Source organism: Mus musculus, chromosome 8, assembly GCF_000001635.26.
Source record: "Mus musculus strain C57BL/6J chromosome 8, GRCm38.p6 C57BL/6J".
NCBI classification, from domain to species: Eukaryota; Metazoa; Chordata; class Mammalia; order Rodentia; family Muridae; genus Mus; species Mus musculus.
The window spans coordinates 107438462-107463308 of NC_000074.6; the positions used below are offsets into that span (position 1 = coordinate 107438462).

The 24847-nt window shown below is 46.1% G+C and overlaps 1 protein-coding gene, 1 long non-coding RNA gene and 1 pseudogene across 4 annotated transcripts in view; 1 reads left to right on the plus strand and 2 right to left on the minus strand.

The window, feature by feature from the left end:
• Wwp2 (WW domain containing E3 ubiquitin protein ligase 2) overlaps positions 1–24847 on the plus strand; it is a 122957-nt gene that overhangs the window by 2128 nt on the left and 95982 nt on the right. For 2 of the 3 annotated variants that reach the window (XR_003947327.1, NM_025830.4), the window contains exons 2-4: positions 14518–14602; positions 18982–19129; positions 19419–19540. Coding sequence is in view for 2 of the 3 variants with exons in the window: in NM_025830.4 (NP_080106.1) it covers positions 14533–14602; positions 18982–19129; positions 19419–19540 (340 nt within the window). In the remaining variant the exon portion in view is untranslated. Of the gene's footprint in view, positions 1–13126; positions 13167–14517; positions 14603–18981; positions 19130–19418; positions 19541–24847 lie in introns of all 3 variants that reach the window. The other variant, XM_006531299.4, reaches the window with a different exon arrangement.
• Positions 689–1124, minus strand: Rps26-ps1 (ribosomal protein S26, pseudogene 1; annotated as a pseudogene).
• On the minus strand, positions 8501–10818 carry Gm39241. The gene is made up of 2 exons (XR_879156.2): positions 10700–10818; positions 8501–8701 (listed from the first exon to the last, which is right to left on the minus strand). It is a non-coding gene; the product is annotated as a predicted gene, 39241 (long non-coding RNA).

Genomic DNA, 24847 nt, shown 5'->3' on the forward strand with positions numbered 1-24847 from the left:
ACTACATCCCCATCTGCAAAGAACTGATACCAGATTCTCATTTATTTTTATTTTGGTTATTTATTTGAGACAAAAGTTTTACTGTGTAGACCTGGCTGGCCTAGAACTCATAAAGATCCAGCTGTTTCTACCTCCCAAGTGCTGGGATTAAAGCTGTGCGCTATTTACTATGCTCAACCTCTCTCCCTGTCCGGTCCAGCCAGTCCCCTCCCCTCCCTTCTCCCCCCTCCCCTCCCTTTCTCTCTGAGACAGGGTCTTTTAGCTTTTTGATAGAAGGTAGGTTTTAGCCCAGGCTGGCCTCAAACTGGTTATGTTGTGGAGGAACTTACGATAGATTCTCTACCTTCCAAGACCTGGGGTCGCAGGCCTTCATTCACCATTGTGCCTGGCTCAGCGTCTCGTCTCATTCATTTCCAGATCTCTGAAGGTTGCATTGCTTCATTCACAGATGAAGAACTGAGGCTTACTGAAGTCCTGATATTAGATTCTGGAACTAGTAAATAAATGCAAGAGTTGGCTCTCTCCTTCTATGGGTCCTGGGAACTGAGTTCCAGTTGTCAGGCTTGCTGGCAGTCACCTTTACCCAATGAGCCACTTTCTCTATAACCTAGGTCTGTTCTTCTTAGACCTATTACTTTTAATTCATAGAAGCGATAAAAAGTTTCTTTTTTTTTTTTTTTTTTTTTTTTAAAGTACAACTTCCATTTTATTTTTCCAGGGTAGTTTTCCTTCTGTCCTTACAAAACGGCCTCTTTACATGGGCTTTGGTGGAGGTCGAGGTGCAGCGCCAGCAGGTCTGAATCGTGGTGGGGGTGTTCGGTCCTTCCGGGCTTCGCGGGATCGATTCCTAACAACCTTGCTATGGATGGCACAGCTCACGCAATAATGCAGCTTGACATAGAGCTTGGGAAGCACGTAGGCGTCGAAGACGCTTGCTTCAGATATGTCCCTGACAGCAGCGGCTTCTACAATGTTCCGAATGACAAACTTCTTGATGGCCTTATCCTTGGGCACGCACCGGGCGCAGTTCGTGCAGCGAATGGGCTGCACATGGCCGCGGCCCTTTTTGGCACGACCGTTGTTTCTTCTTTTTTTGGTCATCTTGGAGCCAAGACTCGAAAGAGAAAAAAAGTTTCATCTTAAAATATTTTTAAAAATATGCTATTAGGTTGGGTATAAGTGCCTGTAATCCAAACACTTGGGAGGCAGAGGCAGGAGGATTACTGGGAGTTCAAATGTTCAGCTATAGCTTGGGTTATGAAAAGAGGAAGAAAGAAATGAAGGAAGGAAGGAAAGAAAGAAAGAAAAAGGGAGGAAGGAAGGAAGAAAGAGAAAGAAAGACGTAGAAAAAATAGAATAGGATAAGAGAAAAAATTATAATTGTACAGTGTAACTGATAATGCTGAGAAAACCCTGCTTGCTCTATACTTGTGTACAGTCTCATCCCATTGCAGGGTAATTTATAAACTGAAGAAGTTGGTCTTGGGAATGGAGGCTGGAAAGTCTGAGATGGAGGGTGTGATGGTTTGTATATGCTTGGCCCAGGGAGTGGCACTATTAGGAGGTGTGGCCTTGTTGGAGTAGGTGTGTCACTGTTGGCATGAGCTGTAATACCCTTATCCTAGCTGCCTAGGAGCCAGTCTTCCACTAGCAGCCGTAAGATGAATATGTAGAACTCTCAGCTCTGACTGCAGCCTAAACACTGCCATGCTCCCACTTTGATAATAATGGACTGAACCTCTGAACCAATAATCCAGCCCCAATTAAAGGTTGTCCTTTATAAGACTTGCCTTGGTCTTTGTGTCTGCTCACAGCAGCAGTACATCCCTAACTAAGACAGGCTCTACTCTTGGAGGGCCTTCCTGCTAAGTTATTCCATGGTAGAAGGCAAGAGAACAAGTGTATGCACAGAACTAGCGGCCCTGGTAGTGTTCTGTGAGCACCAGGCCTCTCAGGACCTCATTTCTCAGTTCCTCCTTCCAGCCTGTTGCACTAGGGTGCAACACATACACTTTGGAGACCCATTCAAACCATAGCTTCTGCCACAGTTGTCTTTTCCGAGGAAAATATTCTTCCTTCAGTGGATGGTTGTACACCCCTACTTTATTACAGGCCTTGTTCTGGAGTTTGGCTGTTCAGTATGGAGGCTGATGATCACATAGCTGTCAAAGCCTGGTACAGCCTATGAATGTCAAATACATCAGAATTTGGAGATTCAACACGAAAACTGCAATGTTGCATTGATTTTTGTTTGCTTGTTTGCTTGTTTGTTTATTTGTTTGGTTTTGTGACAGGGTTTCTCTGTAGCTTTGGCTGCCCTGGAATTCACTCTGTAGATTGGGCTGGCCTCAAACCCACAATGATCTTCCTGCCTTGGTCTCTGGAGTGCTGGGATTAAAGGCATGTGCCACTACTGCTGGCTCCAACCGATGTTTTTATATTCTAGTAAAATCATATAAATGTAATCTATAAGTGGTAAAATTTTATATTTACTGTGTTAAAGACAATATAATTAAATGAGTTTCAGCAGGGTGTATGTAGTGACTCATGCCTGTAATCTTAGCAGTCCTGTTTTGGGGGTGGGAGGGGCAGGTCTCACACTTGCTCAGTGTTCAGACTTTCTGGAATTTATGTTGTAGCTCAGGCTAGCTTTAAACGGACACTCCTTCTGCCTTAGCCTCTTGGGTGCCAGGATCACAGGTGTGCTGCATCTTCTCTGAAGTCCCAAAGGGCAGAAGGCATGGAGCACAGAACCGAGTGAGGGTACCACAGTCCAGGTGATGGGAAAAGGGGGATCAAATGGCTGGAGGGAGAAACACCTTGACAGGTTTGGGGATCAGCCAGGAACCCAGCATGGCTGGAGAAGGCTAAGTGAGCAGAGAGAATGAGTTCATTGGGGTTTGGGGTGTGGGAGGAAACACTGGGCAGGCCAGGGAAGGCCTTGTGGGCTTTTGTGTGAGTGTTGGTTTTCACAGGATAAGTGAAGCATTTGAGCTGAGAGTGGATACTGTCCTGACCTTCGACAGGCAAACGGTGATTGCTGTGAGGAGGAAAAAGGAGCCAGGGTAGAATCAAAAAGACGTGAGGAGGGCATTGTCACCCAGGGAGAGGAAAGCGTTGGGATCTCTTCTGAAGCTCAGCAAGTAGGCTCTGTGGATGAGGAGACTTGGGTCTGGAATGTGAGAGGACCAGAGCAGGCAAAGGTGACTCCCAAGGTTTGGGTATGAAGAGGGAGAGATGGAGTTATCATTAAGTGGGGGAGAGGAGCTGGAGATGGGGCCCAGTTGGTAGAGTAATTGCCTAGTGCATAAAGCCTGGGATCTGACCTCTCCCCAGCATAAACGGGATGTGGTGGCACATATCTGTAATCCCAGCACTCGGGGTGGAGGCTGGAGGAGGGCTACAGGTCAGTCAGGGGGATCATCCTTTGGAATCCAGCCTGGGCTACATAAGACCCTGTCTCAGGAAACAACACATAGGGAGGGACTATAGGGCAGTCAGGGCTTAGGGTCAGTTTTGTTCACATTGATTGAACAAGGCCTAGTATCAATCCGAGAGAAGATGCTGGGGCAATTCAATGATGATGTCAGGTGGCAAGCAGAGACAAGAGGTATGTACATGGGAGCTGTTATTGTGCAGCCTGGAGTTGAGACTGGACAAGGTCACCCAGAGAGGAGTGTGAATGTATGTCCAAGAGAGTGTTGCTGTTGAGCTTGAACTTGTAGAATAAATCTCAGTTGACACTGGGCCATGTCTGAAGACCACCTAACTACTGCAGGGAAGTTGGGTCTCTCTTCTTTTTCATTTAAAGACACCCCCCTCCCCCCCACACACACTTTTTTTTCACCAAGACAGGGTCTCACTGTGTATCCCTGGCCATCCATCTGGCTTTGAACTCAGAGATCCACCTGCCTTTGCCTCCCGAGTTCTGGGATTAATGTTGTGTGCCACCACCTCTCAGCTAAGACCCCTCTTTTTTCTGTTTGTTTGTTTGTTTTTTAAGATTTATTTATTTAATTTCATGTATGTGAGTACACTGTCACTGTCTTCAGACACACCAGTGGAGAGCATCGGATCCCCATTACAGATGCTTGTGAGCCACCATGTGATTGCTGGGAATTGAACTCAGGACCTTTGAAAGAGCAGTCAGTGCTCTTATAACTGCTGAGCCAGCTCTCTAGCCCTTCTGTTTGTTTTTTATTCAAGACAAGATCTTAATATGTGGCCCTGTCCTACAATTCACTATGTAGACCAGGCTGGCCTTGAACTCAAGGGATCTTCCTGCCTCTGCCTCCCAAGTGCTAGTATTACAGAAAGTCCCTTTTGAAAACAACAAACTGATGGGTTTCTTTTGCTCCAGTTGAGAAGGATGTTTTTACAACTCCTATCTTGTAGTACTTCTGAAATCAGCTCAAGTGCCAGGTTCAGGAGTTTTGGTTTTCTGGGTTGGCAGTCAGTTTATGAGCATCCAAGGATGGAAAGAGAAATGCAGGCAGGACAGTAATTGGGTTTTTAAAGTTTAAAATACCAGCTTTACCAAATATATGTTGAGCACAGTGCATTCCCCTCCTCTATCCCCCATCCCCAGCCTGCTATCTCATAGATTTAACACAAATGGAACCTTGTAGTGGGTGGGTGTGGTGGTTTGGATAGGTTGGCCCCCATAGTCTCATGTGTTTGAATTCTTGACCCATGGAGAGTAGCACTATGGGGAGGTGTAGCCTTGTTAGAGGAGGTGTGTCACTGTGGAGGCGGGGCTTTGAGGCCTTAAATGCTCACCCTATGCCCATTGTGAAACACATCCATTCTCCTCCTGGCTGCCTTTGCATCAAGATGTGGAACCCTGGGCTCCTCCAGCACCATATCTGCCTACATGCTGCCATGCTTCCCATCACGATGATAATGAACTAAACCTCTGAAACTGTAAGCCAGCCCAATTAAATGTTTTGTCCTTTATAAGGGTTGCCTAAAACAGTGGGTGACCCTTGGATTTCAATCTTGGTCTTGGGATCTGAAGCTCTTGTCAGGAAGACAGTGGATTCATGAACATCAAGACAGATCAGGTGATCAGGTCAGGGCACACACATGGAGGTCAGAGGACAACGTTCAGGAGTTGTTCTTCTACCATATGGGGTGGATTCAGATCTTCAGCGTTGCCAGCGAACACCTTTTCCCTGGAGCCAGGCTGGCTCAAGAGAGCATTAGAGTTCCTGTGTAATTTAGGACTGTGCCAGATTCTACAAGAGCTGACATCCTGTTCTCAGGAAAGATCTCATTCCTTTGATTCTAGCTAGAACCTGCTTAGAAGGTTGTGGATCCCTGTTCTCCTCATTGCCCTTGGTTTAGAAATGGAGATTTGGGTGGCAGTCCCTTCTAGGTAGTGCCAAGTCTCTTGACTCAGGCCGGGCCTCTTCCTCTGGTTACTCATGTATTCTCTGTGGGGTTTGTCCTGAGATCTGTTTTGCCATCTCTGTTATTATTACCTTCCATGACATACATATACACACACACACACACACACACACACACACACACACACACACACACACACACACACATATATACATACACACATTAATCAGATGAAATATTTTCTCCTGTTGCTTTTTTTTTTTTTAATTTTTTTTTTTTAAGATTTACTTATTGGTTATATGTAAGTACACTGTAGCTGTCTTCAGACACTCCAGAAGAGGGAGTCAGATCTCGTTACAGATGGTTGTGAGCCACCATGTGGTTGCTGGGATTTGAACTCCGGACCTTCAGAAGAGCAGTCGGGTGCTCTTACCCACTGAGCCATCTCACCAGCTCCTCCTGTTGCTTTTTAACTAGCTGGGTATTCCACTGCAGAGCTGCTGACATCGTCTGTGATGTCATGAGAACAGCCGCCATCCACATGGCAGCCCACAGGCTGTACAATACCCAGGATCTCTTTAATAGTTCCAGAAAGTTCTCTAGCAAACGACTGGAGTCTTGTCTGTGGGGGTGGTGTAGACAGTCACAAGTGAGATTTCCACTGTGTTTACTTTTCTTTTCCTTTTTCTGTCTCTTGGTGGCTTCTTGAAGACTTTGATGATGAGCAGAGGCAGGGCCTGCAACCCTAGTCCAGCCTGTCTGCTCTGAGTAGTCAGTTTCACCATTACCCCAAACCTTCCCATCTCAAGGTGATGTGGTGCTGATCTCACCTCCAGTGTACCTCAGGCACACCACTTTGGTCTCCTTAGGGTTGAACTTGAGCTGTGAGGTGGAGGTGGCTGGTGGCCTCTTTCCAGCAGAAAGCTCCCTTCCAGTTTTTACATGCTGTTTGGCAAAGTTTTTGAAATGTGATTGTTTTTCACTTTGGGCCTCTGGCGAATGGAGGACAATTCAGTGCTGGATGCTGGAAAGAGGCCAGGAAAGAAGCAGGCGTGTGTTGGAAAAATCTGGCTTGAGGGTGGGAAGGGAAGGAGAGATCTGTGGGACAGACTCTTCCCCATCTTTTAGAAGAGGATCCAGGGATGGTCTTTCCTAACAAACACACCCTGCCTGTTTCTCTCTAGTTTAGGATGCGGATGCTGGGGATTGAACCCAGGCCTTGTGCAGATTAGGAAGCACAGCACCTCTGAGCCCCAGTGCTGCCCACCTCCTTTTTTCTCTCAAGATGGTCTCAGTCGGATACTCAGATTGGCTTTGAACACTGTTGTAGCATTGGCTGGCCCTTGGGATTCTTCTGCCTCAGCCCTAGGTTACAAACCTATGCCACGAGACCAGGCTGGCTCCACTTCTCTTCTTCCTTCTCTTCTTCCATCTCTTCTTCCTCTTCCTCTTCTGCTTATTTTGTGTGTATGGGTTGTTTAGGAAATACCGGGTATTAAATCAGTGCCAGACATGAGCTTTGCTCCCACCTCTGCCTTCTTAGTGCTGGCATTAAAGGAGTCTTCTTATTTATTTATTTATTTATTTATTTATTTATTTATTTATTAACACCGTTCCATGTAGCCCAAGGTGGCCTCATATTTTCCATGTAACTAAGACTGGCCTTAAAATCCGGATCCTTCTTTCCTTACCTCCTGAGTGCTCAGCTTAAAGTGTTGTCCTCTTACTCTCTCTCTTAGTTAGTCCAGGTTGTCCTGGAACCTCATTATAACACATAGCCAAGAATAACCCAGAACTCTCTCCTAGAGGTAGGAGGATCAGGAGTTCAAGGCCATTTTCAGCTCTATGAAGAGTTTGAGCAGATTTTGTTAGAACCAAAGAGGAAAGTTAAAAGCAAAACAGAAGTAAAGCTGAGTGGTGAGTGCAGACTGATGGTGTGGCATGTATGCTGTGTGTAGAGTGGCAATGCTTTCTTGGCGTGGTCAGGCCTGGGCTCCTTACATCCTGAGCACCAAGAAGAAGATGGCGGATCTGGAGGCATGGCTTACTTGCCATCCAGAGGACCCAGGTTTGGGATCCACACAGTGGCTCACAACTGCATGCAGTTCCACTTCTAGGGCATCCAACACCAATGGGCCTCTCTGGGCAGCTACACGCCCTTGGTGCACATAAGAACTCATGTAGGTATGCATACAAGCAAATTAAAAGCAAATTAATAAGTAATTATTAAAAAACCTAAACAAACAAGGAAGGAAAATAGTGAATCAACCGGTCCTTATAGCCCAGTGTCCACGACAGACAAATGGATAAGTAGAGGGTAGAGCTGTTCAATGGAGCAACATTTAGCCACAAAAGGGAAGATACACGTTACAGTGACCTGAAACATTCCATGAAAGAAAGCAGTTACAAGACTACACACAGGTCTCGTGACTGCATTTGTATGAATTGTCTGGAGTAAGCAAATCCACCATGACAAAAATAGGCTGATGTTTGCCTGGAGCTGGGGGAGCGGAGGTGGGCTGGTATTGACAAGGTTTATTTGGGAGTGATGAAATGGTCTGGAATCGGAGTTGATGGCAGCTCAGTTCCAATGCTAATAAAAACCCACTTCAATTATGGGCCTTAAAAGGATGAGTTTGGAGTGAGGGATGGAGCGTAGTGTGTTCAAAGAAAGCCCTGGGTTCTGTCTCCAGCTTCTCACAAACCAGGTTTGATGGTGTGTGTCTGTCTTATCTATGGAGGCAAGAGGATCTGAAGTTTAAGGTTACATAGAAAGTTTGAAATCAATCTTGGCTAAAGAGAATTTGTCTTTTTTTTTTTTTTTTTTTTTTTTCAAGACAGGGTATCTCAATGTAGCTCAGGCTGTCCTGGAATTCACTATATAGATTAGACTGGCCTTGAACTCACAGAGGTCTGCCTGCTTCTGTCTCCTGAGTGCTGTGATTAAAGGTATGCATTACTACACTCATTTAAGAGAATTTATTTTTTAAAAATCGGACAGTAAGCTGGATATGGTAATGCATGCCCTTAGCCCCAGCACTTGGAGGCAGAGGCAGGTGGATGTCTATGAGTTTGAGGCCAGCCTGGTCTACAGAGCATGTTCAAGGTAGCCAGGGTTACACAAAGAAACCCTGTCTCAAAAACAAAACAAAACAAAAAAAAAGGAGAATAAATTTATGGCATATGATATATGGTTCAGGAATAATAATTAGAGACGGTTCACTCTTGTTTCAAATGCACCCTTTGTGTCCGTCAGGCCGAGTCATGATTCTGAGATAGTGCAAGGTCTGGGGTGTAGCTTAGTATTCGAATACTTAACTGGTAAGCCTGAGGTTCTGGTCTTGATACTCTGCAGAAAAGATACAAGGAAATGAAGGATTCTTGTAACCAAACTCCATCTCTTACCTGCTTTGCTACCTTGTGTCATTGAACTTCCCTTTGTTTCCAGCTGGGCACATGAAAAGTTTTCTGTACAGGAGCTTGAACCCAGGGCCTTGCTGTGCTGTGCCGAGCCACATCCCAGCATTACTAAGTGTGAGGTACCAACAGGCTGATGGTCTGTGTGCTAGGGCCTCAGTGAAGAAAGTGGTTCAGAGCTGGGTGTGGTGGCGCACGCCTTTAATCCCAGCACTCGGGAGGCAGAGGCAGGTGGATCTCTGAGTTTGAGGCCAGCCTGGTCTACACAGTGAGTTCCAGGACAGCCAGGACTACACAGAGAAACCCTGTCTCGAAAAAACAAGAAAACAAAAAAACCCAAAACAAACAAACAAACAAAAAAAGAAGGCAGGGGACTTGGAGCAGCCAGTGCCCCCTGCTCCCCATGTAGTCTTTTATTTCTTTTTCTTTTTTTTTCAGTCTTTTATTTATTTATTTTTTGACGCTGGTTTCTGTGTGGCCCTGCTGTCCTGGAACTTTCTTTGTAGACCAGGCTGGCCTCAAACTCAGAGGTCTACTTGCCTCTGCCTCCTGAGTTTAAATAAAGGTTGATGAGTTCAAGGCCAGCATGGGCTATAGGAGACCATGTCTTAAAAAACAAAATGTGGGGCTGCAGAAGGAGCTCAGGAGTTAGGAGCACTAGCATGGAGTGGGGAGGACTGAAGCATGGATCCAGCACCTGGCTAACAGCTGCTGTTCCTGGCATGCTTGGACCCCAGCCTGTGTTTCTGAATCACAATCATTTTCTTTATGTGCACATAGGAGGGTTTTACAGTTCACATAGCTTCCCTTGCAATGGGAACAGCACTGAGACAGGAGCATTACTGGGAGCTGCTACCTTCCAGTTTAGCCAATGAAACTTGAGTCCCAGCTTCAAGAAGAGACCTTGCCTCACGGGAGTAAGGAGAGTGATAGAGGATGACAGTGCAGCGTCCCTTTCTGGCCTCCAATGCACATAAGTGCGTGTGCTTACACACACAGGTTAAAAAAACAACAACTTAAAACAAAGCTGCCTGTCAAGCCTTATATGGACAGTAAGCTCAGAGATAAAATAACATTTTATTTATTTAGAAATTGTGTGAATCAGCTCACATTGGAAAAGGACAGGAGTTTTGGTGTCTTCCCCACCTTTCACTGGCCAGTTACTGTCTGCAGAGGTGAAGTCTGTATATCTAGCCCTTGGTCTCCTTTCTCCCCTGCCTGTCTCGGACACATAAGCCATTTTTCTGACTTTCTTTTCTTTCTTCTCTTCTCCCTCCTTCCTGTTTACTCTCCCCTACTCTGTCTTTCAGAGGTACATGTAAACATGTCCTCATTACTAGCTGGAAAGAGTTACTAGTCATCTGTTTCTGAATCACAAGTGGAACACACTCTGTGTTCAGGTTTTATAAGCTCCCTTTAGTCTTGCGGTACAGCCCATCGCTAGCCCCAGACTGTGGCATCTATCTAGACCTCCTGTCTGGTGTTCACTGATGTGTATGGACACACCCGGCACACTGATGTCTGTCTTCACCCTCTAGTTGTGGTTCATTTTCTTTATGTGCACATAGGAGGGTTTTACAGTTCACATAGCTTCCCTTGCAATGTTCAGGTGGTATCTGGCTAATTGGATCAAGAATGGCAGACAAAGCTCACATAATAACAGATCAGTGTTCATAAATGGCGGGCTGTAATTATGAAGGACTGGAGAGAGATGGCGTTGGTGGAGTTTGGGGCCCATTTCTTCTACTCTCAGCTGGCCTGGTCTCCCTGAGCTTGCTTGCTTTTCTTTTCTTTTTCTGACTTCTTTCCTTTTGTTTCTTCTCCTTCCCCTCCTCCTCCTCCTCCCCCTCCCCCTCTCCATCCTTTTTCTTCTCCTCCCTCTCCCTCTCTCTCCTTCTTCTTCTTTTTATTGGATATTTTATTTACTTACACTTCCTTGTGAGCTTTCTTTTTGCACTGGTCTTTGCTTTTGTTTCGGGCGTAGGTTGTAGATCGAGGTACTTTGTTTTTCTCCTCCTTAACAAATCCATGTGGAGGCTCCAGGTTTCATTGTCTGGACCTTTGGACCAAAGGCCAAAAGGTCAGGAGAGCAAGCTGCTTCAGAACCCGCCCTTACTGCAGTTGCCTAAGGGATGGGAGTGTCCGAACCGACATCAAGATTCTAGTCTATAAATAGTGGGTTTCCAGCTCTGCCTGCCTAAGCCTCAGTTCAAGCACTGACTCCAGGGCATTCGATATGCGGTCATTTCCCCTTAAAACTGTAGTTCACTTAGAAAACATGCTCAGGCTTACAGATGGCTCAGAGGTTGGGATAACTCTCCTGAGAGCTCTGCCGTGGGTCTGCAGGGTGATGCACTGCTGGTTGTTCTGGATGACCCAGGTTCTGTTTCCAAAACCCATTGGTGAGTCACACCCATTTATAACTCCAGGTCCAGGATTCAACGCAAGCCTTTTTCTGGCTTCCATGGGCACCAGACATGCAAACGGTCCACATACATGCACACAGGCAAAACACTCATACACATAACATAAGAATCTAAAAATGTCTAAAGTATTAAAAGGTAAATGTTGCTCACACAGTTAAAGTTTCTCCGTGTCTGTTTCATTTCCTGTTGTGGCAGAGGGACCTTATGGTTTAGTGTCAGTGACTCTGTCCTCTCCATGCCGCTATGTCTCCTTATATTGTATGTCCCCTGTGACAAAGCTCACATGTCCACTGTGCTTAGGCTGCACGTCCTTCCTCCCTCCCTCCCCCTCACCTCGTTCAGGAATGGTGAATGGGATTTGGATCCCCACCTTTCCAGGGTGGTGTAGCCCCATTTTAGAAACAACTTAAAAAAGCAGAAAGGCCCCCAGATAGTTGTGGGTTCTAGAAGCTAGCACTTAAGGTATGAGAGCTCATGTCGGGTCCAGTGTTGTCTGCTCAGTCATGGGGAGGGGACTGAAAATCACTGTTGGAGGTGGTGACAGGGTTCTGGGGATCTTGAGCTATAGAATACTGTACTGGTTTTTTTTTTTTTTTTTGTTTGGTTTTTTTTTTTTTTTTTTGTTTTTTTGAGACAGGGTTTCTCTGTATAGCCCTGGCTGTTCTGGAACTCACTTTGTAGACCAGGCTGGCCTCGAACTCAGAAATCCTCCTGCCTCTGCCTTCCAAGAGCTGGGATTAAAGGCATGCACCACCACTGCCCGGCTTAGTTTTTGTTTTGTTTTGTTTTGTTTTGTTTTAATCTAAGGAGCATTCTGGAGGTTTCCACCAGAGTTAAAATATCTAGGGTCAGAGTTATAGCTCTGGCAGAGGGCTTGCCTGTCATGAATACAGCTCTGGGTTGATGGTTTGTTTTGTTTTTGTAACCTAGACTAGCTTTGAACTTGTCATCTCTGGAGTGCTGCTGGAATTACAGGTGTGTGCTACGACATGCAGCCCTTACAGTGTTTTAGAGGCTGAGTCCTACTGTGTAGCCCATACTGAACTCAGTGTTCCTCCTGTCTTTCAAGCTCTGGGATTATATATACATACCACAGTGCTCAGCTGCGGCGTAATGCTTTAATGGCAGCAGTTTCACAGTTAGCAAAACCCACCTGTCACTCATGTCTCACTGTGGTCACGCTTGCATTGAAGGTGCTGCAGCCAAGACACCATTGGTGCTGTGGCCACAAGGGCTGTTGTCTTCACGTTCTTTGTCACACACAGTCTTGGGAGAACACTTCAGTTCACAATCCTTGAAGGAGCTGCCTGTGTGGTGCATAACTTGCTCCCAGCACTCAGGAGGCTGAGACAGGAGGATCTCTGTGAGTAAGAGGCCAGCCTGGTCTACAAGAGCATGTCAGGAAAGCCAGTGCTACATAGTGACACTGTGTCTCAGAAAACAAACAACACAAGTGAGAACTTGTTGTATTTTTATATTTTAAAAGTTTGCATTCATGTGTGTGTCTATGCATGCTTGTGCAGGTGCCTGAAGGGGCCACTGCGTGTGGGATCCCCTGGAGTTGGAGTTATATGGAGTTGTGAGTTGCTTGATATTTGTGTGGGCACTAAATTCAGGCCCTCTAAAGGAGTAGTATATGCTCTGAACAGCTGAGCCATCTTCAGCTCCTATTTATTATTATTGTCCCTATGTACTTTGTGTGTGTGTGTGTGTGTGTGTGTGTGTGTGTGTGTGTAAGGGGTAGGGAGATGCAAGTGCCATGGCGTTTGTGGTCATCAGAGGCCAGGAGACATCTCTGTGGAGCCGGTTTTCTCCTTCCACTGTGTGTGTTCAGCTCTATAGATTGAAGTCAGCTTTCCAGGCTTGTGTGACGTGTCATCGCCACTGAGCCATCTTGCCAGCCCATCTGACTCTTGATTGTGTTTTCATAGCCTCCCCTTTGGAGTGTGCACATGCCGCGTGCCGCTGAAGGCAAGTACTCGAGCAGTCCTTGAATCTAGAGCAGGGTTGTTGCTTTTTTCCCCGTGAAATATGATTTTTCCTTTAGCAAACAACTGAGAAGCAAGTTGGAGTTATTAGATTTGTGAAATTGGCAGACATTTTCTTCAAACTGAATGAAGCAAACCTGACACTCTGAGGAAAATAACTGACAGTGTTTGTTGCCAGTAACAAAATCGTTCTTACAAGAAAATTAGAATTTTGGGCCACTCTACCACGACAGGCTTGACAGCTTTCTGCTGTTTGGAGGCCCGTCTGGTGAGATCACCGAGCACATTGACAAATGTGATTTTTTAAAGTTGTATAATGAAATGTGTTAAGGTTTAGAATATCCACACAGCTCAAGGAACCAATATTTTCTAAATGAAACCTGATAATATTCCAAAGATCACATTTGAGTATAAGAATTCTGTTTTAGATGAACTTCTGCGTTTAACCGCATGAGTGGCAGACACCTGTCAAGTGCTATCAGACAACTTTGCATGGCTTGTTTAGCCATTTGGCATCACTGGAGAGATGTTCAATCAGATCTTTAGGTTCAATGACCCATAAAAAACTGGCTTAGTTGTCTGTCTGTCTGTCTGTCTGTTTATTTATTTATTTATTTATTTATTTATTTATTTATATTTTTGGAGACAAGATGTCTATATGTAGTCCTGGCTGTTCTGGAACTTACTATGTAGACTGTGCAGGCCTTGAACTCACTCTACAGCTGAGAATGACCTTGCCCGTCTACGGCCTCCACCTTTCAAGCCCTGGGATTATAAACTTGTGCTGTCATACAGATTGCAGGCATGGATCACCATACCTGTCCTGGGATTGAGGTCTCCTTTTACATTTTTTTTTTTTTTGTTTTGTTTTTTGTTTTTTGAGACAGGGTTTCTCTGTATAGCTCTGGCTGTCCTGGAACTCACTTTGTAGACCAGGATGGCCTCAAACTCAGAAATCCACCTGCCTCTGCCTCCCTAGTGCTGGGATTAAAGGCATGAGCCACCACGCCCGGCTCCTTTTAAATTTTAAAATTTATTTATTTTTAATATTTATTTATTTAATTTTATGTGTGTGAGTATTTTGTCTGCATCTATGTCTGCATTCCATATGCATGCCTGATGCCCTTGGAGCTGAGAAGAAGGCATCAGGCTCCTTAGAACTGGAGTTACAGATGGTTGAGAAGTGCTGTGTGGGTGCTGGGAGTTGAACCCAGGTCCTCTGCAAGGATCACAAGCGTTCTTAAGCACTGAGCCATTTCCCCAGCTCTTTGGGTTGGGCTCTTCAGTTTCCTCCTCAGCCGCTGACTAACCCTGCCACTCTGCTTCCTTTGCAGTTCCATTGTGATGACATGGCATCTGCCAGCTCCAGCCGGGCAGGAGTGGCCCTGCCTTTTGAGAAGTCCCAGCTTACCCTGAAAGGTGAGCGTCATTGCCTGAAGTATTTGAGGCACATCTGTCTGGAGAGTCAGGTGTTCTGAAACAATTCAGGAATGTAGCATTTGTCTCAGAAGATTATCACTCTATAACTAGAGTTCTTGGAAAAGAAAGCAAATAACGGGGCTGTGGGGAAAGTAGACCTTTTGGCTAAAATGCTCAGAGATGGTTGATTCCTTTGTGCCCAGGGCTCCCCCTCTGTACATTAATGCTCTAGGTGATCGCATCCAGCCTCATAGCTTTAAATGCCTTCAGTAAAAGGTCACTCTCAGATTGGTGTCTGTAGCCTAGACCTTTCCTGGAACTCCCAGTATTCACAGAAAGTGTCCAGGTCTGTTACCGTGCTTCTGCCTTCTTCTCATCGCTCATGTTGGCCTGGCAGTGAAGCCAGCGCCTGGTATTTAGCACTCCTCCCCAGTCCTGTTGTCCGCCCTGGCCGCAGCACTCAGTTCTGGAGTAAGGTCCTAGACCTGCCTTTCTGATTCTGCCCTTTGTCTTCTTTCCTGGTGCTGTGGTTGCACAGCACCCAGCAGTCTTGTTAAAGTGTAAGCCGCATCTCTGCATTTCAGCGTCAACGCTGATGAGCACTGTTTTCTCATGCATGTCCTCTTCCCTCTGCATTCGTGTCCTGAGCCGTTCTGGCCTCCCCACACGCTGACTCTGGGCCATTGCCCTGGCCATCTGAGTGAAATGCTTTTAGCTTGCTTTGTTCTTTACACATTTTGTCACCCTTCAGTGAGGCCTTCCCCACTAAGTTCCTCACATCTGTCTCCCCCAGTTTGTTCTTTTCTTTAAGGTTGTCATTGCTCAACATCTGCGTACTTCTATTAAAGGTACTTGGGGAATGAGCCTAAGGCCTCAGAGTTTTGCCAGTTTGACTTGGGGAATGTAGCTTAGTTGTTAGAGTTTGCCTAGCATGCACGAATAGGACTGGGCTCAGTGCTCCTGAATAAACGGGTGTTGTGGTGTGTGCCCATCATCCCAGAACTCCAGAGATGGAGGAGGATTAGAAGTTCAAAGTCATCCTTAGCTACATAGACAGTTGGAGGCCAGCTTGGGATATGTGATACCCTGTCTCACACCAAACTGTACCAACCAACAAACCAACCAAACCAAACCAACCAAACCAAACCAACCAAACCAAACCAACCAAACCAAACCAACCAAACTAAACCAACCAAACCAAACCAACCAAACCAAACCAACCAAACCAAACCAACCAAACCAAACCAACCAAACCAAACCAAACCAACCAAACCAAACCAAACCAAACCAACCAAACCAAACCAAACCAAACCAAACCAACCAAACCAAACCAACCAAACCAACCAAACCAAACCAAACCAACCAAACCAAACCAACCAAACCAAACCAAACCAAACCAACCAAACAAACCAACCAAACTAAACCAAACCAAACCAACCAAACTAAACCAACCAAACCAAACCAACCAAACCAAACCAACCAAACCAAACCAACCAAACTAAACCAAACCAAACCAGGGAAGAAGCTAGAGTACAAAAGCCCGATCTAAAACCAAATCAGGACAAGAGGAAAAGCCTGTCTGGAGAGAGCTGAGAGCATTGACTTGGGGAGAGTTGGTTCCTGCCTCAGACCTGCTTTTCACTAACTTTGATTGCAGGGAAGTTAATTTGGCTCCCTGAACTTAGATGGCCCAGCTGTGAAGTAAAGAAATTGAATTTCATTTTCTCCCCAAGATTTCTTTCTTTTTTTTTTTTTTTTTTAAAGATTTTATTTATTTATTATATGTAAGTACACTGCAGCTGTCCTCAGACACCCCAGAAGAGGGCGTCAGATCTTATTATGGATGGTTGCGAGCCATCATGTGGTTGCTGGGATTTGAACTCAGGACCTTTGGAAGAGCAGTCAGTGCTCTTAACCGCCAAGGCATCTCTCCAGCCCCTCCCCAAGATTTCTTTGTATTTTATAGGTATGCGTGTTTTCCTGCATATCTGTATGTTTACTACATGCATGAATGGCACCTGTGGAGACTGGAAGACAGCATCAGTTCCCTGGAACTGGAACTACAGATGGCTGTGAGCTGCTTTGTGGGTGCTGGGGTCTGGATTCAGGTCCTTTGTGAGAGTGATATGTTCATAACCCCTGAGCCATCTGCAGGGTCTCACAGTGTAGTCCTGCCGAGGTAGCCTGAAATTCACTGTGTAGACTAGACTGGCTTTGAACTCACAGAAATCCACATGGCTCTGCCTCCTGTGTTCCAGAACTAAAGGTGTATGCCTCCAGGCCTGGCAGGAACTTGTTGATTTTAGGGAGATTTTCTAGGACTGAATGAAACATGTTCCTGTTTTTAAAAGTTAAGGTATGCAGTGCTCCTGTCTCACCACAAGATGGCGTCAGCTAGCCTTGATGTACGTGCAAAGCGGTACATTTTCCACTTAGGTCTCATGTCTGTGACAAACCTCTATTCTCAGCCCCATCCCTGTTGCTTGTTAGCCCTAAATGTTTTTTGTTTTGTTTCTTGATTTCTCCCTACTGTAGCTTTTGGGTTTTGGAGTAGTTACTGCTTCATAGAACCCAGGGGGTGACTGTTGTTTGTCAAGTTGTAGACCTTTGTAGGACTTGTCACCTCCCCAAAGGATCTGGGAAGGGGCTTTACTTCCTCAATAGAAGGGACTGCAGGGGAGGTTAGGCTTGTTACTGGGGGTGAGGAACACCAGTTATAGCCTCTGCCTTGGGCACAGGGTGGACATGTAGATGTGTTCCCTCTGATAGACCTGCCTTTCCCACTATGGGTCATGAATGCTATGGGATAGGTGTCCCATGGAAGATGGTGTTTGTTGTCTTTACGCTCCATGGATTTGTACCAGTCTGTTGGTGATAAATGACTATGACAAGTGCTGCTGTGTGCTAGGAATAGTGACGTATGTCTGTAATCTCAGTGCCAGGGAGACAGAGGCCATTTATGGCTGAGTAGTAGGTTCAAGTCAGCCTGTGCTGTAACAGTGAGGTGCTGCTATTTACAACCAGGAAAGAAACCAGACTAAACCAAAACGAGAGCAGAGACAGAGACAGAGACAGACAGACAGGCAGACAGGCAGACCCACAGACAGACACACATGAGGGCTGTAAACAGAACAGGCTACAGTGGCTGACCACCATAGAGTGTGTTCAGCCTTATTGCTACATGAAGAAGAGCCGCAGAACAAATAAGCAGAGCCCAGGAATAGTATACAGCTGGGATGGAGTCAGGTTGCTGGGGCACGTGCTGGGGCAGAGCTCCCTCTATATAATTGGCGTGAGCCTCCCTCCCCCATACACTCTGGCCAGCCTGACCTAGAACTCACTCTGTAGTCAGATGATTCATTTATTCCAGTCTCTCCAGTCAGTGGGATTACAGGCATGAGGGACTTTGCCTGGCTTTTTTGTTTCGATTTTTGTGACTAGCTCTGTCCGGCCTGAAACGCCTTGTGTAGACCAGGCCAGCCTTGAACCTGCAGCACTCCTGTTCTTCCTCAGCTGCTGGGATTGCAGGCGTATGTCCCCATCCCAGCCTTGTTTCCTCCTGGGTACAGTCAGGGAGACAGGATATTCCCGCTTCATGAGTTGGGGGCTCCATATGATGTGTGCCTTGCAGCGTCCGCGGTAACTCTTGATTGAGACTTAGTGATTGATTTTATTTCTAAAAAAATGGTTTGCCAAAAGTGAGGAAGCAGCACTGCACTTTGCAGTGTGGCCAAATGGAGATGCTCAGAGGCAGTGCAGGGAGTCCCCGAGGGTGTCCAGAACCCCGAAGACGACGCTCCCAAACCTTAAAGGAGGCTCAGCTGCTCTGAGGAGCCCCGCTTGTGCTGACTGTCCCAGAGCAAAGGACTATAAGCCGTCATCTCAGCAGTGTAAAAAGTTAGCAGAGCCGTGCAGCGGACTTTGTGACAGTCATTTAAAAGTTGATTTGGGGGACTGGGGAACAGGCCAGTGAGCAAAGCACTTTGCTATCTCATGTGCTTTTGGGTTGGGAGCGATCTTTCTCCCTTCATAGTTCAGACTCTTGTACACACATGCTTTTTTTGCTTCTTTGTTTAGTTTATACCCCTTTTTATTTCTTGTTCAAAAACATTCATTTTGTACGTATGTGTTTGTGTGCACATGATATTTTGGTCAGTGGTCAACCTTGGGTGTCATTCCTCAGGCACGAGCTATCACCATGTCAGTTTTCAAAAGTTTTAATTTTTTTTTTTAAAAGAGGACAAACCAAACCAAACCAAACCAAAAAAAAAAAAAAAAAAAAAAAATCTTTTCAAAGGGAAATAACCAAAAGGAGCACCTGCCCCAAGGGGCGCATGGGACCCTTTAACTCATCTGCCTATCCTTTCTGTGCCATCCAGTGGTGTCAGCAAAGCCCAAGGTGCACAACCGCCAGCCCAGAATCAACTCCTACGTGGAGGTGGCAGTGGATGGACTCCCCAGCGAGACCAAGAAGACGGGGAAGCGCATCGGGAGCTCTGAACTGCTCTGGAATGAAATCATCGTTCTGTAAGGCTGTCACTGGTGGAATGCAGGAGGTGGGGAGGGGGGGCTGGGGTGCAGACTCTGCTGCCCTTGGCCCCCATGGTGCTCCTCTTTAGGTGTCTGTATGTCATTGAGCTCACAGACACTCATTATTAGCTAGGGGTTACAGGTCAGCGTGTGAGGTGTGTATGTGACTGTCTTCCTGTTTTGTCCCCTGTAAGATATCAGCAGGGTAGCTTTCAGCAGCCTGTTCATGTTAGAGGGGTAGCTGCTCCCCGGCGAGGCTGTGATGAGTCACTTACTTGTTTTCCAGGAATGTCACAGCCCAGAGTCATTTGGATCTGAAGGTCTGGAGCTGTCATACCTTGAGGAATGAACTACTGGGCACTGCCTCTGTCAACCTCTCCAATGTCCTGAAGAACAATGGCGGCAAAAGTATGTATGATTCACCTCTAGTCAGGGAGGGTATGCAACCAGTCCTGGGCTTGGCCACAGTGCCTCTGCCCCTTAGAGACCATCTGTGGAGTTTAAGGAAGGCTAACTTCAGCATGCTTGGTCCAGGGCTGTAGGATGCAGGACCGTGTCCCCTAGTTCTTCTTCAGGGAGGGAGGCTATCCTACCCACTCTCTCACTCAGGAGACATACCTCCAGCTGAAATCAGTGCTTTTCTTGTCTGAGCCCCAGAACAGAACAAAGGAGCTGTGTGCATGTGAGTGTGAGTTCTGGGTTTGGGATAGGAATACAGAAGGCGCCCTGTGTCTCCTAGGGATGTGACAGCAGCTCCATCTGAATTATCTCAGGCACCTCTGCTGGCCGGACATATAAATCCTGAGGCCTGTTCCTTGCTGTTTGTGGCCAGTGGCATAGCCCACGCCTGCGGGCTGTAGACCCTTCCTCATAAAGCCTCTATTCAGAGCAGTACCATATGTGGCAGCCAACTGCTGTGGAAAGAAAGGCTCCTTTTTCTCCTACTGTGTAGAAATATTTTTTGAAAATGGACTTAGCCTAAGTGAGACCCGGGGTGGGGAGTGTTGAAGCTTAGGTACAGCTTGAGGCTTTTCCTTCGGAGCCCATCCTTCTTGCTGGGCTGCCTGGGAAGGTTAGCTCCTCCTATGCTCTGGTCCTTTCCGCTGGACATAGAGCAGCATGGTGGAGGATTGTTTAGAACCAGGGACATGCCTCTGTCTTAGTTGTTTTGTCATTTGAGTTGGTGTTTTTGTTTTGTTTTGTTTTGTTTTGTTTTGTTTTGTTTTGTTTTGTTTTTGTTTTTCGAGACAGGGTTTCTCTGTGTAGTCCTGGCTGTCCTGGAACGCACTCTGTAGACCAGGTTGGCCTCGAACTCAGAAATCCACCCGTCTCTGCCTCCCAAGTGCTGGAATTAAAGGTGTGCGCCACCACGCCCGGCTCGAGTTGGTGTTTTTTTATGTATGTGTGAATGTATGTGTGTGCTCATGTGTATGAATACTTGTGGTCACCAGAGGTCAATCACAAGTGTCATTTCTCAGGTGCCATCATCTGTGTTTTTGTTTTGAGACCTAGAGCTCACCAAGGATGTTAGGCTGTGGGCCAGCAGGCCCCCGTGATCCTCCTGTTTCTGCCTCCCCTGCCTAGTCGTTGTAGCTATGTTCGTTTGATTCCCTTATTAACAGTCTGTTTAGGAATTTCCCGTAATATTCTTGTAACACTATGGTTGTGTTCTGGTTTTGTTTGTTTGTTTGTTTTAAAAGCTAAGTGGTTTTTTTTTGTTTTGTTTTGTTTTTTGTTTTTTGTTTTTCGAGACAGGGTTTCTCTGTGTAGCCCTGGCTGTCCTGGAACTCACTTTGTAGACCAGGCTGGCCTCGAACTCAGAAATCCGCCTGCCTCTGCCTCCCGAGTGCTGGGATTAAAGGCGTGCGCCACCACACCCGGCTAAGCTAAAGTATTTTAAAAATTATTTTTATTAATTGTTTTTTAAAACAAGGTTTTGCACTGAGACTCAACTTATTCTGTAACCCGGGCTGGTCTTAGGATTGCAGCAGTCCCTTCGCCCCAGTCCCCCGAGAGCTGGTGTTAGAGGCATGAGCTCCCAGTGTCTGGCTTTGAGGCTAATTTTCTAAAGTGAATGAAGCAGTTTCCAACCCTGGTAACAGATGGCAACATGGGAATTTTCTGTTCCAGAAGTGCAGGAAAGAGCCCAGCCATAAAACCAATAAGGCCTGGCTTCTTCATTTGAATAATTCTTTGATGACTTCTTTAGTCTGCATGTCCCCCTGCAATTATTGGTTTATTCAACTTTCCTGATTCATCTTAAGTCAGTTTTATTAATTCATTTTTTTTCTGAAAAAAATCAATTCATGAAATCTTACTACTTACTAGTATAAGGATTTTAAGCAGCAGTCTTATATTTTTTCAAATGTGTGCCACTGCGTTTCTCATCTCCAATCTTCCCCTCCCCTCCCTTTCCCTTCTTTAGTTTTTCTCGGTGCTGGATCAAACCCAGGGTCTCGTGCATGCTAGGCATTGACTTCAGCTCTTGTCACCATTGCTTGTTGGGGCATGAGCTGTAGCACATTGTGTGTGTGGCTGGGTAGGCAGTGAGCCCATCAGAAGAGACACAGTCAGGAAATGTGGGTCATGACAGGGCAGCGGCCTCCTCTTCTTGGGGAAACAAGTCCTCTTGAGTGACAGCAGCAGGGTATGTTTGCCCGACATTCTGGTCATGTTTCATAAGGTTTTCAACAAGGCTCTTCTGGTATACTTTATATAGAGAAGTGATTACTAGCGTGTAGATCTTGAAGCCAAAATTGAAGCTAACAATTTGAATTCCACTTCCACCAGCTCTGCGGCATTGGACATTAACCCCCACGTGCTTGTTCCTTACCTGGGTTAAATGCTTGCTAACAATGGCGCCCTCACAGGTCAGATCTCAGTAAGCAGTGGTTCTAGTGGCTGTCTTCACTGACACATTCTTCCTAGAGATGAGGAACTTTGGTTTCCAGGGAGGGGAGACCCGTTTCTTCATGTGGAGGCTTCTTGCTTGAATGGAAGACAGTCTTGAGGTTGTCTGAGGAGGATAACTCTGCCAAAGCTTTGGAGAATGTGGCTTCTGAGTGTTGCTCTTGCCTTGGGCCATTTTGTCAGCAGCTTCCCCCACACTGGAGCTGCAGGCTGGAGGTCCTTGCAAAACAGTGCCTAAGTATGAATGTGGCTATGTAAGGTAAGTGGGTCACGGTACGTTAGCTTATCCCTCCTTCTTGCCTGGCCTTTCTGTAATAGGTTTTCGCAGGAAAGGACCTGATGGGCACTGATTGCCCTACTTAGTTTTCCTTTGCTCTGTAGGTGAGTTTTTCCACTCACTCAGTTTTCCCTAGGTGAGCTTGCAAGCTGACCCAGGAAACTCAACTGGCAGTTTTATGCCTTCCCTTGGTAAGGGATGCTGTGATGGAGGGTTTTCCTCAAGACCTGTGGTTTTGTGTGGTCAGGCTTGCTGACTTTGCATAGGGACTTTGGCCTGGTTGTAGCTATGGAAAGGACCTGACCGAAGGGGCTTGTTTGACTCCTAAGGCTATCTCTAGTCTAGAAGCTTGTGCCTAAGCTTGCATATTGATCCTCAACTGCCACCCTACCCCCAGTGCTGGGACTGAGCTCAGCACTTTGCTAAGTAAGCACTGAGCTAAGTCCTCAACTCCTTGTTTTGTTTTTCTTGAGATAGGGTGTCATATAGCCTAGGCTGTCCTTGAACTTGTCACATAGCTGGGGATGACTTGAGCTGATCCTTCTGCTTTAAACTGGGTTATTTCCTATCTGTGATGGGTGATACTGATAATATAACCAGCAATTACAGGGTGGGATTATACTTGGCTTGCGTATTGCATATTGGAGTCCCCCCAGTTCTTCTCAGTACTGGAGATAGAACTCTTGGCCTTAAGCTTGCTAAGTAAGCATCTAACACTGATCTATGAACCTAGCATGCATTTTTACCCCTTAAAAAATTTAAAGACTTATTTATTGTTATATGTAAGTACACTGTTGCTATCTTCAGACATACCAGAAGAGTGTCGGATCTCATTACAGTTGGTTGTGAACCACCATGTGGTTGCTGGGAATTGAACTCAGGACCTCTGGAAGAACAGTTAGTGTTCTTAGCCACTGAGCCATCTCTCCAGCCCCCCTAAATTTATTTCCTTTTATTGTGTGCATGTTTGTAAGTGTATCCATGCAGTCTGGTCACAGAGAATCTATGCCGATCAGCAGACAATTTAAGGGAGTTATTTCTCTTCTCCCACCTCCTGGGCTTCAGGGATTGCCCTCTAGTTTGGGTGGCAAGTCCTTTACCTGCTGAGGTGTTTCCAGGCCCCTCTGATGCCCTTTGGGCATAGCCCCACCCCATATATTTGCTTATATATAATCGTGGGTCAGGTGTGGTGCCACATGCCTGTAATTGTGGCACAATGGAGACAGAGGCAGAAGGATCACTTCAGGTTTGATCTTGGTCTACAGAGTACATACATTCTAGGCCAGCCAAGGTTACACAATGAGAGCCTAACTCAAAAAGCCAAAACAAATAGAACAAAAAACTCAAACTCATCCAGAAACAATAACATTCAGTTTATGATGAACCTGATTTCTTTAAAATCAGAAAAGGCAGAGCAGGAGAACTGGCTCAGTGGTTAGGAGCACTGGATCCTCTTCCAGAGGACCTGGGTTCAGTTCCCAGCACCAGTATGGTAGCTCACAACCTTCTCTAGCTGCAATCTCAGGGTGTCTATCACACTTTTCTGGACTCCCTGGACATTATATACATGTAGCACACAGATATGTATACAGCAAAACATATACATATAAAGTAAAAAAAAAATTAAATCAAAAATTAAAATCAGAATAGAGGCTAGTGTGTAGCTTAGTTGGTAGTGTTTACCTGACACATGTGGGTTCAATCTCTAGCGCCTCATAAAGTGGCCGCTGACACGCCTTGGCTTCATAGCAAGTTCTCTGTCTCAGTAAATGGGCAGATAAATAAATACCAGGAAAGAAATGGCATTGGATCAGTAGCCCCTGCTTTGTTCCCGGGCTGAGGTTGGAGTCCAGGGCTTTGTACACACTAGGCCAGTACTTTGGCCCTGAACTCCACCCAGCCCTTGTTTCTTTCTTCCTCTTGTTGTTCTGACGAGCATCTCATAGCCCATGGTGGCTTTAAAAACTTTATTTTCTGTTGCTCCTTCCTCCAGGGTGAATAACAGCTATGTACTAGTAGGTCCAGGCAGCTCCTGTTTGTTGGTTAGTTGGTTTTTCAGACATCTTTACTCATTAGTTTAGGCTGGCTGTGAACTCACTGTGTAGCCTGGGTTGGTTGGAATTTGTATGATCGATCCTTTGACTTCATCTTTTCAAGTGCTGGGATGACAGGTGTGTGCCACCAGGCTCAACCCATAGATTTTTAAAGCAGCTCCTGGGACCAGAACGTCCTATTAAAAAGGAGATCCTCAGGTCAGCAGACTGCAGAGTCAGAACCGGGAGTGGTGTCTCGTGGTCCTGGTTTTAAGAAACCAGGTTTGGCTCTGAGCTTCACTTTGAGACCTGTTAAAGCTAACTAGTGAAAATAATGTCAGTCCCTGACCTCACAGCACCTTGTGCAGTGGGTTTCTTACCCAGTGGAGTTTGTTCTGGGGCAGCCCCAGCCATGGTGGTCCTCTCTGGGTCCCCTGTGTCTCTGAGCTTTTGTCAGACGCAGGGTCGGGCCCAGACTGGACATGGCTGTCTCAG